Raw genomic sequence first — 14,395 nt, forward strand, 5'->3', positions numbered from 1 at the left:
CAAGTTTTAGTTTCTCTTCTCTAGCTTTTATGAGAGCATTTGTAATATGTTTTGTGAAAGCCAAATTTATAGCGCTAGCATTGGGACTCTTAGCAAGTTTTTGCAAGAACTTTATAACTTCAGAGATATGGCAATCATCAAAATCTAAATCATTACAATCTAAAGCAATGGGATTATCATCCCCAAGGTTGGAAAAAATTTCAGCAGTTTTAGCAGTTTCAGGTAATTTTGCGCGCTTTGCACTAGGAGTAGAAGCATTGCCAACACCAATTATTTTATCATGAATAGTAGGAGGTGCAGCAACATATGAATCATTAGCATTGCTAGTGGTGGTAATAGTCCAAACTTTAGCTACATTTTCCTTTTTAGCTAGTTTTTCATTTTCTTCTCTATCCCACCTAGCACGCGAGTTCAGCCATTAATCTTATATTCTCATTAATTCTAACTTGGATGGCATTTGCTGTAGTAACAATTTTATTTTCAATATCCCTATTAGGCATAACTTTCGATTTCAAAAGATCAACATCGGAGGCAAGACTATCAACTCTAGAAACAAGAATATCAATTTTATTGAGCTTTTCCTTAACAGATTTGTTAAAGGCAGTTTGTGTACTAATAAATTCTTTAAGCATGGCCTCAAGTCCAGGGGGTGTATTCCTATTATTGTTGTAAGAATTCCCATAAGAATTAGCATAACCGTTACCATTATTATAAGGATATGGCCTATAGTTATTACTAGAATTGTTCCGATAAGCATTGTTGTTGAAATTATTATTTTTAATGAAGTTTACATCAACATGTTCTTCTTGTGCAACCAATGAAGCTAATGGAACATTATTAGGATCAACATTAGTCCTATCATTTGCAAGCATAGACATAATAGCATCAACCTTATCATTCAAGGAAGAGGATTCTTCAACGGAATTTACCTTCTTACCTTGTGGAGCTCTTTCCGTGTGCCATTCAGAGTAATTAACCATCATATTATCAAGGAGCTTTGTTGCTTCACCAAGAGTGATGGACATAAAGGTACCTCCAGCAGCTGAATCCAATAAATTCCGCGAAGAAAAATTTAGTCCTGCATAGAAGGTTTGGATGATCATCCAAGTAGTCAGTCCATGGGTTGGGCAATTTTTAACCAAAGATTTCATTCTTTCCCAAGCTTGAGCAACATGTTCATTATCCAATTGTTTAAAATTTATTATGCTACTCCTCAAAGATATAATTTTAGCAGGGGGATAATATCTACCAATAAAAGCATCCTTGCATTTAGTCCAGGAATCAATACTATTCTTAGGCGAGAGATAGCAACCAATCTTTAGCTCTTCCTCTTAATGAGAAAGGGAACAATTTTAATTTTATAATGTCACCATCTACATCTTTATACTTTTGCATTTCACATAGTTCAACAAAATTATTGAGATGGGCAGCAGCATCATCGGAACTAACACCGGAAAATTGCTCTCGCATAACAAGATTAAGTAAAGCGAGGTTTAATTTCAAAGAATTCTGCTGTAGTAGCAGGTGGAGCAATAGGTGTGCATAAGAAATCATTATTATTTGTGCTAGTGAAGTCACACAACTTAGTATTTTCAGGGTTGGCCATTTTAGCAATAGTAAATAAAGCGAACTAGATAAAGTAAATGCAAGTAAACTAAATTTTTTTGTGTTTTTGATATAGCAAACAAGACAGGTAAATAAAGTAAAGCTAGCAACTAATTTTTTTGTGTTTTGATATAATGCAGCAAACAAAGTAGTAAATAAAATAAAGCAAGACAAAAACAAAGTAAAGAGATTGAGAAGTGGAGACTCCCCTTGCAGCGTGTCTTGATCTCCACGGCAACGGCGCCAGAAAATATGCTTGATGGCGTGTATTTCACACGTTCGTTGGGCAACCCCAAGAGGAAGGTATGATGCGCACAGCAGCAAGTTTTCCCTCAGAAAGAAACCAAGGTTTATCGAACCAGGAGGAGCCAAGAAGCACGTTGAAGGTTGATGGCGGCGGGATGTAGTGCGGCGCAACACCGGAGATTCCGGCGCCAACGTGGAACCTGCACAACACAACCAAAGTACTTTGCCCCAACGAAACAGTGAGGTTGTCAATCTCACCGGCTTGCTGTAACAAAGGATTAACCGTATTGTGTGGAAGATGATTGTTTGCGAGAGAAAACGAGTAAAACAAGTATTGCAGCAGATTTGTATTTCGGTATTAAAGAATGGACCGGGGTCCACAGTTCACTAGAGGTGTCTCTCCCATAAGATAAAAGCATGTTGGGTGAACAAATTACGGTCGGGCAATTGACAAATAGAGAGGGCATAACAATGCACATACATGACATGATAAGTATAGTGAGATTTAATTGGGCATTACGACAAAGTACATAGACCGCCATCCAAGCTGCATCTATGCCTAAAAAGTCCACCTTCGAGGTTATCATCCGAACCCCTCCAGTATTAAGTTGCTAAACAACGAGACAATTGCATTAAGTATGGTGCGTAATGTAATCAACAACTACATCCTCGGACATAGCGCCAATGTTTTATCCCTAGTGGCAACAGACACAACACAACCTTAGAACTTTTTGTCATTGTCCCGGTGTCAATGCAGGCATGAACCCACTATCGAGCATAAGTACTCCCTCTTGGAGTTAAAAGTAAAAACTTGGCCGGAGCCTCTACTAGAAACGGAGAGCATGCAAGATCATAAACAACACATGTATAATAACTTGATAATTAACATGACATAGTATTCTCTATCCATCGGATCCCGACAAACACAACATATAGAATTACGGATAGATGATCTTGATCATGTTAGGCAGCTCACAAGATCCAACAATGAAGCACAATGAGGAGAAGACAACCATCTAGCTACTGCTATGGACCCATAGTCCAGGGGTGAACTACTCACTCATCACTCCGGAGGCGACCATGGCGGTGTAGAGTCCTCCGGGAGATGATTCCCCTCTCCGGCAGGGTGCCGGAGGCGATCTCTGGATCCCCGAGATGGGATCGGCGGCGACGGCGTCTCGGTAGGGTTTTCCGTATCGTGGCTCTCGGTCGCGGGGGTTTCGTCACGGAGGCTTTAAGTAGGCGGAAGGGCAAGTCAAGAGGCGGCACGGGGGCCCACACCTTAGGCCGGCGCGGCCGGGGGTGGGGCCGCGCCGCCCTAGGGTTTGGCCGCCCCGTGGCCCCTCTTCGTCTCGTCTTCGGACTTCTGGAAGCTTCGTGGAAAAATAGGCCCCTGGGCTTTGATTTCGTCCAATTCCGAGAATATTTCTTTACTAGGATTTACGAAACCAAAAACAGCGAAAACAGCAAGCGGCACTTCGGCATCTTGTTAATAGGTTAGTTCCAGAAAATGCACGAATATGACATAAAGTGTGCATAAAACATGTAGGTATCATCAATAATATGGCATAGAACATAAGAAATTATCGATACGTCGGAGACGTATCAACCGGACATAGTGTTGAGTGTTAGTGTGTGTGCAAGGTATCAAGCTTCTCCTAAGGAGAGCCACATGATGGCTCTCAAAAGAATCTTTCGGTATTTGGTTGATACCCCAAGATATGGTATTTGGTACCGCAAAGGCTCAAGTTTTATTCTCAATGGATATACCGATGCGGATTGGGCGGGTGACAAGGATGATAGGAAATCAACTTCCGGGGCTTGCCAATTCCTTGGTAGGTCCTTGGTGTGTTGGTCTTCTAAGAAGCAAAATTGTATATCTCTCTCCACCGCCGAAGCCGAATATGTTGCCGCCGCAAGTGGATGCACTCAATTGTTATGGATGAGGCAAACTTTAAAGGAATACGGTGTCATTTGTGACAAAGTGCCTCTATTATGTGACAATGAAAGTGCCATCAAGATTGCCTATAATCCGGTGCAACATTCAAGAACAAAGCATATTGAGATCCGGAATCATTTCATTAGGGATCATGTTGCCCGTGGTGATATTGAGCTTATCTATGTTCCTACCAAAGATCAACTTGCCGATATATTCACGAAGCCTCTTGATGAAGCAAGGTTCTCTTATTTGAGGAATGAGCTAAATATCATTGATTCAAGGAGTATAGCTTGACCATCTTGCAAACACAACTTTGTCTCAAAACTTTATTTGGTTTAGATGTGGGCATGGAAATAGGGGGAGTGCGGTTTAAATTATTGAGCTATCCCTCCCCCCATAATGCCAACATTAAGAAATCATTCTCTTAATATCATATGTTGATATGTGAGCTTCAATGATGAGTAATGGCTTGGACCCAAGATATATCTTCGCGGTGCCATGCCATAACACTCATATATGGTGGCCTAGACCACCGCACTCTTCTTTGTGAAGAGTTGGAGTTATTTGAATCTTATCGCCGTTTTATTTGACAACTCCTTGTTCTTATGGGAAATCACTCTAGTTTGGCCTTATTTGCTCATATCTTGCAAACTTGAGTGATCATGTACAATTAACAGTTTGTTCCTTCTAAACATAAGCCTACACTCATCTATAAGCCTTTTCCATCTTGCTCATATGTCATGATTTGGTAAAAACTTGGAGTTTGAGGATTTTCGGTCGGATGATCTAGGTTGCCCCATCTTATTGGTAAATGTGCTTCTTATATGTGACGTGATACATTATTGCATCACATATGGGTTTATGCAAATAACCAACTAAAGATAGGCGGGATTTCCGTGTTCGGAATTTCCAGAAAACCGGATAATCCGGCCCCTTGGCGACCCGGAAAATCCGGCCAGGCCGGATTATCCGCTCTAACTTAGGGCCGGATTATCCGGCCTGGGCAGGTTTCGATGGGTTATGAGAGGGAGGCCGTGGGGTGAACGGTTCCAGAACCAGTTCCCCCACACGCATCTCTCTCTCTCTCTGCCCTCAACTCGCCGGAGCTCCTCCTCCTCGCCGGAGCCGCCCCGTCCGCTCCCTCCCGGAGTTTTTGGGTGGATCGGGTGCTCCTCCTCCCTAGCTCTCATCTCCTCCAAGCGGCTTCTCCAATGGATGGGGGTATGACTCACAATCCCTAACTCTAGGTGTTGTGATTTGTATGTGCTATTTTCTTGGTGGATTTGGTGTCTAGTTGTTCCAAATCTTGTGTAGTATACTCCTCTTGCATGCTATAAGGCCGATCTGGTCTTAGACAAGTTTTTGATTGCAAAGTCTGCTAGATTCACAGGGCCGGATTATCCGGCCCCCGCGAAGACCGGATTATCCGGTCAGGCCGGATTATCCGCCCCCCGGGGACACCGGATTATCCGGCCTGGAGCTTCATCGCCGCTACAGTTTTGATTCAATCTATCTTGTCTAGACTTGTACCAACTTATAGTATGCTTCTAGAGTACATTGTTGTACCATACATGACTTATGAGCATTATCTTCTCTTTGCTATCCATCTTTGCTGTTCACAGGTAGTGGTTCTCGGGGTCGGAGACGCCCAAGGCGTGACCGGTCGAGTGATGAGTTTGCACCGAATGCTCCCCGCAAGTCCACCTCTTCAAGACGAAGAACAAGGAACGAAGCGTAACTACAAGACTATGGACATTGTCACTTATGCAGCACTCCGTATGAAGAACTGGTATGAAGACCTCCCAAGGGATGAAGAAACAGAGGGCAGAAAATTCTGGTGCATGGAGCAGGAGTTCATTTATAAGGATATTTATGAGCCCATGAAGAAACTGCAACCCATGCAAGCTATCGATGTGGATCTTCTGGCAGTCAACAATCATTTTGAGGATGCCATCTGGGTGACTGGCAGGATGGGCTTGCAGGATCTGATGAAGATTCAATGTGACTATAGTCCAGAGTTGGTTAAGCAATTCTTTGCTACTTTGGCCATCAGGAAAGATGCTGAGCACACTATGGAATGGATGACTGGCTCCACTCACTGTCATGCAAACTTGCGCCGGTTTGCCTCTATTCTTGGGCTTCCTGAAGGAGGAGGCCGTAGCCTCCATGGTCAGTTGCTGTTTGATCTCTATACCTCTTCTGGAGTAGTTGGTTCTACCACGGGGCTGCTTCCCTACGGTCAGTTGCTCCGTTTCTTTCGAGCCACCATTGCTCCAAGTGGGGGAAACAATGATGCACTCCGCGGAGCTCTTGTGGATCTTATGCACCTCAGTCTTAAGTGTGCTCGTGATCCTCATGAGGAACGTGACTTCTCTCTTGATGTCATGGACTACATCTTCCATGAGATTCATGATGCCATGGTCTCCCGGACCACCATACCTTATGCACCATATATCTAGCTCCTCATCAACAACTCCGTGTCAATGAATGAAGACTTGAGCCGGTTCCCATTGGTGAAGCACACTGTCAACAAGGCCTACAAGCTTAAGTCGGCTCCTCGTGCTGCACCTGCTTCTGACTCCTTTATGGGAGATGCTCGCTCTAGTGGTTTTGCCCCTGCTCGCCATGCTGATCTTCCTGCCATGAAGAAACAAGTGAAGAAGCTCAGTTGGTTTCAGCGTCACATTCTTTGCATGAATATTGAGATCCATAAGGAGAACTATGCAGCCAGCCGTGAGCGTTCAGAGATTCAGCATACTCAGGCGGTCATTCTTCATAAGCTCAGTGGTGAGCAAGGACCCCCGCCTCAGCCTCCTGTTCACCCGAGTTACGGTGGGTGGCATTCTTCACAGGTTCCGTGGAATGATCATGAGGACTGCATTCAGAGGGCCAACTACACTCGCAACTCTCCGGAGGCCCCTGACACTGATGAAGAAGAAGAAGAAGAGGCGTGCCAGTCCGACGATGAAGGTGGCTCCGAGTGATCTCCATGGGGCGAGTATCATCGCGCTTGTCCCCTTTTTGGCGTCTCGATGCCAAAGGGGGAGAAGTGTTCTATTAGGAACTCTCTCGGGGATTTGCATGGTTTGGGCACAAGCATATGCGTTTATCACTCTTTTATTGCTTGTGTTCCCTCTTATTTGAACTATTTGGTTTGGTTGTGTTTTGTTTCAAACTATGTGCTATGTGGTGTGAGACATTGTTAAGGTTTTCGGATTTCTATGTTGAGATCAAGGTTATTATATTGTGTGTGATGCTATATCTCTGTATTATATATCTCCACATGGGTATGATTTCTATCACCTTATCTCAACCTCATATATGTCTATGTCTCTCTTGTTAGAGCTCATGTTGGATATCTCTTGTGGTGAGGCACCCAGCACCTATGTGTTGTGCATTTATATTCAAATACAAATTACTTATATGCACACATGTAGGGGGAGTGCCTCTATGTTTTGCCATCATGCTTGTCTCTATAGTGATTCTCTTGCAAATCCGTATATTGTCATCAAACACCAAAAAGGGGGAGATTGAAAGAACATCTCTCATATTATGTTTTGAGTGTTTGATGTCAATGTATGTGATACACTAATGTTTGTTTAAGTGGTACAGGGATTACATAGATACATTTATATGTGTGATGGATGTGGTTAGTCGTGTCAAAAAGAAGCTGTAACAGGATCACCAGGCCGGATAATCCGGGCCGGATATTTCCAGAATATCCGGCCCCCATTTTTCGGCTGAGGACTCAAGGGGTTGTGGCTCGCGTATACCCCCGGACGGGGCCGGACATTTGCCCGGATTTGTCCCGGGGCTGGATTATCCGGGCCGGATATTTCCAAAATATCCGGGCCCCTGGAAATGGGCAAAGGACCGAAGAAAAGCAGCTCGGGACGGGGGCCGGACATTTGGCCGGATATTTACCCGGTTTTGTCCCTGAGGCCGGATTTTCCGGGGGGGGGGGGGGCGGATTATCCGGCCCTTACTTAGGCCGGATTATCCGGCCCCCCGGAAGCCTCAACGGCTAGATTTTGGAGAGGGGTATTTATACCCCCCTTCTTCTACCTTGCTCCTTGCTCAATCATTGCACAAAACTCTGCCAAGTCTTCACCACCATTAGAGCCTCCTCAAGAACACAAGATTTGCAAGATCTCCTTCCTCCCCCAACCAAAGCTCTTGATCTTTGGAGATTCGAAGGAGAAGACACCGATCTACATCCTCACCGAAGCGTTTTTCATTTCCCCCTCATTTGTTTGAGGGCCCTCTTGCTAGTGTTCCTTTTGGTTCCCTAGTTGATTGTTGTTGATGTGTTGTTGTTATTGATTGTTGTATTGCTACAGATTTGGGAGCCTCCAATTCGGTTGTGGATGTGTGCCCCAAGAACCTTGTAAAGGCCCGGTTTCCGCCTCGAGGAAATCCCTTAGTGGAAGTGGGCTAGGCCTTCGTGGCGTTGCCCATAGGAGATTTGAGTGAAGCCTTCGTGGCTGTTGGTTTGGCTTTCGTAGCAACCACACTCCTCCAAACGTAGACGTACCTTCTTGCAAATGAAGGGAACTACGGGAATCATCTCCGTGTCTCCGCGTGCTCCACTCTCGGTTACCTCTATCCTATTCTATCTCCTATATATTACGTAGCTATATCTTGCTAGGTTGGTTACCTTGTCATATAGGTAAATTCACTTAGTTGCATATCTAGAGAATTTACCTTTGTGTCAAGCCTAAATTGAAAAAGAACTAAAAATTGGTTAGCACCTATTCACCCCCCCCCCTCTAGGTACGGCATACAATCCTTCCAGCTCTCCTCCACCTCCCACATCGGTCGAACTAAATGTCCGTGCCACCCAAATTCGGCATATGTAAAGTGCTAAATTGCCAAGCTAGGGCGTCACTGAACTTTTTGAAATTCAGTTACCTTTTGTGCTCCATCCGCACGGCTTGCCTTAGGCTCCTTCTCCAGATCCGCACTACATCCACCTCTTTCCCATCCCCCGGCATCCGCCAAAATGCATGATCCTACCACCCACGTCACTGCCACCCTGGTCATCCCTCTAAACTGCCCACTCTACTTCGGGTTACTCAAGTCTCGCCATCTTGCGGTCACTGTGGCGTCACCAGCTCCGACGAGCTCTCGGGATCGGGAGGGGAAAGAGAATAGATTAAATTAAAGCCTGCAACAAATACAAAACTAAGAAAAATAGTAGCAAAAATGACTAAAACATAACAACAGTGACTAAAGTTCCGTTTAAGTGGCTAAAACTTAACACAGAGAGCCCAAGACTTAACACGGAGAGCCCAAAATGTAACGAAAAAAAGGGGAGGAGAGAGATATAGCGACCGTTGGAGAATTTGAAGTGACTTGCAAGTTTTGAAGTTAGACAAGGATATGGGTGTTGGTTGCAACATAGGAAAACACATGGATTTGTTTGAAGAATTAGTTGGATGTCATAGTTTTCAATGGAGCAAAGAAGAAATTAAGAGTAGATTATATCTTGATCTTGTTTGTCTCACCCGCTTTTGCCTGATTTTAGTGTTTATTTGACTAGCTTTAACCTACTTATTAGTATATGACTATTTTTCAACAAGAGAACATAAGCACATCACAATTTAACAACCGCAAACTGATCATATGTTTACTGAGGAGCTAAACCTTGTTTGGGTCACCGTACTAATCTTGTTTCTCTCGTTTAATTTAGTGATCGTTGGTCACTAAAACATGACCTGTAAGAACTTTTTTTTTGAGGGGAGGCTATATGGCAAGCTTTGTTGATATGTAAATAAACTACTTCCCTGTCTGTAAATAGGTGTCTCAACTTTGTCAAAATTTAAATGTATCTAGGCCTATTTTAGTATCTAAATACATCTAAAATTGAGACATCTTTTTATAGACGGAAGGAATACATCATTTATGAGTTTCAGAAATAAAAAGCTAGGAGATCATCGTCCCAAAAACAATCTAAATGATTAAAAAAAAAAACTATGCGTAGCTAGCTCGTGCGCCACCTTGTTGGCTTCCCTATTACAATACTCAAACTTGATCCTCCCAAAACCCGATGATAGAATATGAGAATCATCAAAAAGTTCTGCGGACGACATCGATGAAAAACCATCCATCAATATTGTATCAATGACCTGCCAAGTTGTCTAATTGTATGATGAACTTGTTACAGCCCAATGTTGTGCTAAACAGAATCCTTCCCTTAGTGCGGTGTTCCAGGTTTTTTTTTAGGGAAGTGTTCCAGGTTGTAAATAAGAGAATGATCGGGGCAAATTAAAGCTTATGCAAAGAACTAAGAACTATCCTTTCCCAAATTTCGACGGAAAAATACCCTATGAAACGCTGACTTCTATAAAATTGGTTGCGAGATTGCGGAGCTACCGTCTATAACTTTCTTGGGTCCTAAAATCACACTGCAGCACCACCTTCAGAAGCTCGGGAAAGAATACATTTCATCATGAGAGAAACTCCAACGAGAAAGAATACATTTTGCTGTATCTCTACCATCCCTCAATCCTAAGAAGCTACGCATTCATCTGCCGGCTAAACGCGCTCTTCGCCGTCCTCGGCACGTCGTCGAAGCTCTCCAACACATTGCTCTCCTGCCACGGCGAGGTCTTTGCACCGAGGAGCGGTGCAGAGTCCTTCTCGCTCATCTGCAACACCGCACGCCGGTTAGTCGTATGCCATTTCGAGATGCAGATACTAAACCAACGTATCAGGAAATGTACGGACCTGGGTGTTGACGGGCAACGTTGGGCCGACCTCGTTCTTCTTCCTGCTCTCGGAGACGGAGAAGTAGGAGTAAAGGCCCATGCCGAAGATGGCGACGAGGATGCCAGCCATGTTCCGGAACGTGAAGGGGTCCTTGAGCAGGACGTAGCCGAAGGAGAGGATGAGGCACGTCTTGAGGTGGCCCAGCACCTGGTATGTCACCGGCGATGTCGTGCCGATCACAAGGAACGTGCTGAAGTTGACAGACACCGCGATTGTGCACGACATCAGGATGAACACCTGTGCAACAGAAAGATTCAGCTCAACTCAGCCCATAGTTGTCCACTTTCTTCTATGCCGATAAGTTTAACTCCTTTCTGCTGCCGCTGCACAGACTTACCACGACTTTGAAGGTGTAGGGGAAAGCAAAGACATCTTTGTTGGTCAGGAGCTTGTCGACGAAGGGGCCGGTGATGAGCAGCACAGCGGATTGGTACAGCGAGGACTGGTACAAGAGCTGGGTGGAAGACACCTTGAGCCTCTTCTGGATTTGGTTGGTGAGCTTTGTTCAAAAGTCAAGGAAGAAGCCATGGGCATGAAAGTCCAGGGTCAAAGAAACTGCACATGTTCAGTAAGCCTGCAATAGAGTTCATGTGGAGGAAGAACAAGGATACAATCTGGCAGACACACGTCGCTGCGATGGTGAGGACTGCAATGATTGAGCCGAGGAGGTTGAGCTGGAGATCGGTGACCGACGCGATGCCGACTCCTAGGAGGAGGACCATGAGAGAGGCCTTGATGCTCCGACTGCACAGTGAACGGTTGTGAAGCATGAGGACTGAACTTGTTACAGGATCAACGGCGCAATGAGATTCTGAAATGTGAGAAGGAATCTGAGAAACACCTGAACTTCTTGCTCAGAAAGATGGTTTCCAAGACTATGGTGAAGGGTATAATGGCCAGCTTGGTCATCTGCAGCAAGGGGAAAAAACAGCAAAATCATGAGTTAGAAAATAAAATGAAATGGTATGCATGCTTGGGGACAGCCGGGCGGGCGAAGTGGGATGAAGGATGCATGCTTTACCTGATAGAAGCCAACTGAGTTGAAGCCAAGGCAAAGGTTGAGGAGGCCAATGGAGATCCCATTAAGAAACCCAAAGGAGATGACGGTCTGAGTGTCGATTGGCTTCGGCTCGAAGAAGCGCAGGCGCTGCGCGACGTGCAGCGTGCAGAAGGTCACCAGCAAGTGCCAGCTCGTCAGCGTCGTTGCTGCATTCCCGAATTTCCATCACACAGAAATCAAACACAAGATGAAATGCATTTCTGCATGCACTATACAAAAACAAATTGTGGAAGGGAGTACACAGCAGTACTGCTGAAAGTCTGAACCCCTGAAAGCAGTACTGACCGAAGATGAAGGCAAGTTTGCCCATGAGGTACTTGTTGCAGATGACAATGGCCACCGACGACGTGACCGAGAGGCCCAGCGCGCCCAGGACGCCCATCTGGGAGGTCCCGCCGTCCGACGACATCTCCCCTTCCAATGAACCCCTCTTCCCTGGTCGAGCAAGAAGCCCCATATGGTGAATGAGAAGCTATGTATGTGAGAGTGACGGAAGATGATTCTTGAAGCAACCTAGCGATATAGTATAGGAGGAGGAAGCAAGAGCTCGCTAAGTTGACTAATTTTTCTACCATTGTGCACCATCAAGGTAACACGTGAGATCGCCCTGGGAACTCGAGCGTTGACACGGCTCGGCAGCAAACGTGCAAACCCACGTTCGAGCCGTAACACCAATTGATGTTTCACGTGGCTTCATCTTGTAAGTTGTAGCTTTTTTCTTGGTACATAATGGAGGATTTCGTGTAGCTGTGTGCAACGCAACACTAATTAGCAGCAGATAGTGACAGTGTGACATGGGCAAATTAAGGCCAAACAGTAGCGGTCCTTGGAGCCTGAAGTGTCAGTTTGAGTGTTGTGTACAGAACTACAGTACTGATGACCAACCTGCTTGTACGTTGCGTGGTCACATCAGGCCAGCATGGAACGGGCTGGTACTTCGATTTCGGGAAGATGGTGATACAATACTCCAGTAGTATGATTCCAATACAGTACGTGTGACCACTCATATGTCACCAAATCTGCCAATGAGTACTCAAAAAAGAGTGTTGTTGAACTGGACAGCACTGAACCTAACTGATTGACTCGGCTGGGGGATTGCCGGTCGCGGCGGTGCAACAATTGCTCGGTCACTTGTTAGTTTGATGACATGTAGCTAGCTTGTTAATTGGAAAATTGAAGTTTAATTTCTTTATTGTGGCTAACTTAGCTCGGCTGGTGGATTAACTGCAGCGAAGTCAAACCTGGCAGACGCAGTGATGGAGAACACATGCAAAGACAATCCCAAGACCGGACATGGAGGCGAGTGGTAGAAAAAAAAAATCCAAGTTGCTAGTTTGAGTCAGCCTAATCCCGGTCCCGCAATGTGAGCCGAACCCATCCCATCCCATCCTATCCTATCACGGAAGAAGAAACATGCGGAGATATTTCCGGCAGGAAGGACGGACGGCGACAGCTGCCAAAAATTAGGTGCTGCACGCTACTTGCGGTGCGGGACGAGAAGGGTTTCGCGTCGGGACAAATGGGGGAAGCGACCCTCTGGGCTGGCCAGTCAGTGCGCCGCTGCCACGCCAGCCACCGACGTACGCCACGTGCCAGGTCGAAGTTAGTTCGTGGCGGCGCACCCTCGTGCACGGCCCTGGCGGCGAGGAGGCCCGTAGACCGCGGCGCCGCCGCCGCGGGCCAGCTCTGTCGGAGTGTCGGTCCGGTAATCTAGCGGCGCGGCAGAATCGGGAAACGAAACCGCGGACGCGCGGCGCGGCAGAATCGGGAAACGAAACTACGGACGCGCGGCGCGGAAGTCTGTCGAACACGTTGCGGGATAAGCAGCGATAGCGGCGGCGCCGCCTGTCGGGCCGGTGATCGCGGCGCGCGCCCGGGGACCGCCGGTACCCCGGTGTCGATCGACCAAGTCAGAACGTATCTTCCCTTGGCTAAATTGCTATCCCCCCGCGGAAGATGAGATTGAAAAAGCCCAGGGGAAACGTACCTCCGGCTGATCAGCTGTTGCGCGTCGGCCCTTGTCCCCCGCGAGATCGTCCGGCGCGCCGCGAGAGACGCCTCCGGCGAGATCTTCGATTATGAGGAGGGGTCGTCGTTGTGCTGGTGTGTCTCCGGGGAGGAAGAAGGGAAATGGGTCGTCTTATGAAATCGTTGGTTCGTGGGTTGCGCCTAGCTGTAGTTGCTGTTGGTGTGATCAGGTGGGTGGAAAGTCTTGCGGGGAGGGGGAGGGTAGGTGGTGAACAACTCAGGCGCCCGCCGTCACAATCATCATCGTCTCGTCTCGTCGGCTCCTCGCTTCGCCCCCGAATGTTCTCCGCCTCTGCGAGGTGGGGCGCGCTTTCACGCACGGGGAGAAGCTCGCCACCGCTTCGCTCCGTGGGCCCACCGTGTCATTCACATTTTGATCCAGCTAGGCTGTTTTATGATGAAGAATCAATGCATTCCCTCAAAAAAAAGTGGGAGAATCAACGCAGTATTGCTAAGATATCTGGACAAATATGCCAATGAATATATATGTATATTCATGTATGTACTCTCTTCGTTCTTAAATAATACAAGGTCACTACTAAAAATACAATTTTCATTTATACAAGGCCGGAGCACGAGAAGTTTACAACATAAAACCGTGCTATTTATTAATTGATTTTGTTTTCTTCGTATATTTAGAAAAATAAAATAGTGGCATGTATACAACGGAGGAAGTATTTACTGTGTTGCACCATGTTCATGCCACTCCCTCCGTCTCATGAAAGTTGTCTTAGATGTATCAAATT

The 14,395-nt window shown here is 46.1% G+C and overlaps 1 protein-coding gene across 2 annotated transcripts; it reads right to left on the reverse strand.

The window, feature by feature from the left end:
* Positions 1–10,171: 10,171 nt before the first annotated feature.
* Positions 10,172–13,805, reverse strand: LOC124705580 (UDP-xylose transporter 1-like). 2 transcript variants are annotated; one of them, XM_047237283.1, is made up of 8 exons: positions 13,609–13,805; positions 11,907–12,056; positions 11,583–11,767; positions 11,403–11,470; positions 11,173–11,305; positions 10,899–11,060; positions 10,520–10,798; positions 10,172–10,440 (listed from the first exon to the last, which is right to left on the reverse strand). In XM_047237283.1, exons 2-8 carry the CDS (start codon positions 12,028–12,030, stop codon positions 10,309–10,311), a joined length of 1,083 nt encoding a protein of 360 aa, XP_047093239.1. In that variant the 5' UTR covers positions 12,031–12,056; positions 13,609–13,805; the 3' UTR covers positions 10,172–10,308. The 2 variants fall into 2 exon arrangements, with proteins under 2 accessions (XP_047093239.1, XP_047093237.1); XM_047237281.1 differs by lacking the exon at positions 13,609–13,805 and having other exon boundaries at positions 11,907–12,318.
* Between the last annotated feature and the right edge of the window lie 590 nt (positions 13,806–14,395).

The sequence above is a fragment of the Lolium rigidum genome, chromosome 4, assembly GCF_022539505.1.
Source record: "Lolium rigidum isolate FL_2022 chromosome 4, APGP_CSIRO_Lrig_0.1, whole genome shotgun sequence".
NCBI classification, from domain to species: Eukaryota; Viridiplantae; Streptophyta; class Magnoliopsida; order Poales; family Poaceae; genus Lolium; species Lolium rigidum.

Excerpts from the sequence above, each read along its gene's own strand:
- LOC124705580 (XM_047237281.1), bottom strand. The coding sequence starts at position 12,078 with ATGGGGCTTCTTGCTCGACCAGGGAAGAGGGGTTCATTGGAAGGGGAG. Across the intron at positions 11,768-11,906 it reads CAAACTTGCCTTCATCTTCG|CAACGACGCTGACGAGCTGG; the intron begins GTCAGTACTGCT and ends TCGGGAATGCAG. Across the intron at positions 11,306-11,402 it reads TTTCTGAGCAAGAAGTTCAG|TCGGAGCATCAAGGCCTCTC; the intron begins GTGTTTCTCAGA and ends TTCACTGTGCAG.